Source organism: Austrofundulus limnaeus, unplaced genomic scaffold (assembly GCF_001266775.1).
Source record: "Austrofundulus limnaeus strain Quisiro unplaced genomic scaffold, Austrofundulus_limnaeus-1.0 Scaffold618, whole genome shotgun sequence".
NCBI lineage: Eukaryota > Metazoa > Chordata > Actinopteri > Cyprinodontiformes > Rivulidae > Austrofundulus > Austrofundulus limnaeus.
This window is the reverse complement of record NW_013953020.1, coordinates 49,578-52,439: the sequence shown is the minus strand read 5'-3', so window position 1 is coordinate 52,439 and position 2,862 is coordinate 49,578. Positions and strand designations below refer to the sequence as shown.

Sequence of the window (2,862 nt, the reverse complement as noted above, 5' to 3'; positions counted from 1 at the left end):
CTTACTTACTTACTTACTTACTTACTTACTTACTTACTTACTTACTTACTTACTTACTTACTTACTTACTTACTTACTTACTTACTTGTATGTTTAAAATTAGAATACTCAATGGATATTAGCATATACTGCTTTTTGGTGAGGGCAAGCTTTCAGCTGTCAGACAGGTGGTCTCACATTTGACTCTAGTATCAGTTTGGTCCACAGAGGAGTTCCTGGTCGACTGTCAGTCAGTCCATCTGATCAGCAGCACCTGGCTCAAACTTTCACACACAGCTTATGCATTAAAAGTGAAACAATTTTGGCTTGTTTTTTTGTCTAATAACTAATGACACAATGGAATCAGTTTTTTTTTTCACTTGAGATTAAATTTGAATAGTTTTAGAAACTGCTAAAGACCTGCAGAGACTCTGAGTTCAGCTCAGTGGATCAGAGCTACTATAGAAGACTGCTCAAATGAAACTGAAGCACAGGTTTTATGAGTCAAAGGTCAAAATGTGAGTTTGTGGTTTGTTTCTGTTTGAGTTGTGTTTGGCACATTTCAGCTCATCGGCCTCAGCACCAACTGTATCTGTTGTCCTCTGTCCTTGTGTCTCTATCTGTCCTTATCTGTGTTGTCCCACACTGGTTTATAGGACACACATCTGGTGCTTTGGTTCTGTCCCTCTAGTGAGTAAGTACAGAGAAACCCAATGTCGACTCAAATCTCATAAAGCAAGCATGTTAGCGTGTAGCTTTGCAGCTCCGCCCGTCTCAGACCTCACGCGTGTGATTGCTGAATATTCTGTTCTATATTTTCTTTGTTCTTTTCCAACAATCTGTGCAGCGGAGAAGGAGCAGAGCGACTCTCCCGCCGTTCAAAATGGCAGCGAGGAGGAGAAGCAGGTTTCGGAGGAGCTGGAGAAAGGGATGAAGGCTCTTTCTACCAACGACACCTCCTCCACTCCTGCCGCTCTGCCGGCTAAACCCCAAGGCAACACCCCCGAAGGCTCGCCCTCCAAATCCCCGTCCAAGAAGAAGAAGAAGTTCAAGCCGCCGTCCTTCCTGAAGAAAAGCAAGAAGCAGAAGGAGAAAGTGGAGGTCTGAGTCGGAGCAGCTGATGGGCTGAGCCACTCGGATCTATTCAGACTCATGTCACGGTGTATTTTACAGCTTCACTATGATACACTGATTAATGTGTGTGGTGATTCATCTGAAGCAGGTTTAAAGAGCTCTGGTTATTTTCATCAACTATCTGACCCAAACCGACTAACTGGACGAACTACTTGTCATCACTAACAGTTTCTGTATTTGTGTCTTTGTTCCCCACACACACACACACACACACACACACACACACACACACACACACACACTTATTATAGAATATATACAGACCCACACNCACACACACACACACACACACACACACACACACACACACACACACACACACAACAGTTTGTCATTTCACTTCATGTTACTGTACAGCCAATAGGTTTCTTTCAACAAGCAGGATTCTCTGATCCTGCAACACGTTTGTTTTTACCAAGACACGAAGGAGAGTAAAGTCTCAGTTCTTCATGTGTAGACACTTATGTAGATTAATATTTTAGCACGTCACATTTGTTCATCAATATAAGTATGTAGTCAGCTTTGATTATCAGGTAGATGTTGCAGGTATAATCTTTGAGTCTGGGTGCAGTGCGTTTAGAAATATACTGATAGTTACAGACCGTTCTCTGCTGAATGTAAGTTTTATGTCAAACTGTCAGATTATTGAGGCTTTTCCAGCAGAGATGAAGAAAGGAAGCAGGAAGCAACAAAATGAGCCACTATGAACACCGTTAAACTCAAAAGGAAAAGACTACACAATAACTTTGTTAAAACACAACAAGAAATGAAAGTATGAAACATTCCACTTTTCTTTTCTTTTGAAACATGTGCAAAATACCTCTTGACAGTAATTGTTTTAGTTTGAACCAGTAGCTGTTATCAAAATGCTGATGTGTGAATTGTTTTCTGAATGTACATGTGAGTGTTGCAGCGTTGCCATGTATCAGACATTAAAGTTGGGTTTCACTTCAGTTTAGCATTCTGTTCTCGTCTGTTTCTCAAGGCGTCGTTTTTACATCTCACCACTTTTATATTTACAACTCRTGATGTTTTCGGTATTTTTTCAAATCTTGGACAAATTTCAGTGGAATTTAAAATGATTTTTACCGATTCATTCTCGTGAAGATGTTGTCCCGTGGACAGTTTTGCTGGTTTCAGTTCATCGAAACAGTCTCTGCTAACTCCGGATCTCACTTATTTTATGCAGAATGAGGAGAATTGAACTTGCAGTTTTCAATAGTGGAAATTTTCTGATTAAAAAATTTTATTTTGAAATTAAAATTAGAAGTTCTTAATCCTCAGCTTTGAGCCGACATGCACAAAAACCTGAGGACAGAATGTAAACAGGATGTTTTTTTTTCAACACAGTGAGCCTGTTTTCTGTTTCCAGATCCCCACAGGTGGATCTTATTTGACAAAGTCTGGGGCTCCTGTAACTGTGGCTCAACGATCTTATAGTTCTGCAGGTGCAGGTTTAAGCCCCAGTTAAGACATATTTATCCATGGTTTTCTTACATTTCTATTCTTTAGAATTACTTCTCTAAGTTTTTYYCCCMWTTTARCTTTGTTAATMTGGAGCATGATTGSAGAATTATTTCAAASCAAATTAGTAATCTAGACCAGAAAGCTGCGTACTTGTCTGCCTGTTTCGTTTAACACAGTTAAATTAAAATGATGTGTACAAGGACTCCAATTCTCTGATTTAATATTAAGACTGAACTGTTTTCATGAGGCACAACTTCAACCTGCAGGACAGAGGAAAAAGGT

The 2,862-nt window shown here is 39.8% G+C and overlaps 1 protein-coding gene across 8 annotated transcripts in view; it reads left to right on the top strand.

Moving 5' to 3' along the window:
- Window positions 1-1,355, top strand: part of add2 (adducin 2 (beta)) — a 26,196-nt gene extending 24,841 nt beyond the window's left edge. For 6 of the 8 annotated variants that reach the window (XM_014027123.1, XM_014027126.1, XM_014027125.1 and 3 more), the window contains one exon: window positions 827-1,355. In XM_014027123.1, coding sequence (XP_013882577.1) covers window positions 827-1,086 — 260 coding nt within the window. In that variant the 3' untranslated portion in view covers window positions 1,087-1,355. Of the gene's footprint in view, window positions 1-635; window positions 674-826 lie in introns of all 8 variants that reach the window. The other 2 variants (XM_014027128.1, XM_014027127.1) reach the window with 1 other exon arrangement.
- Window positions 1,356-2,862: the final 1,507 nt, after the last annotated feature.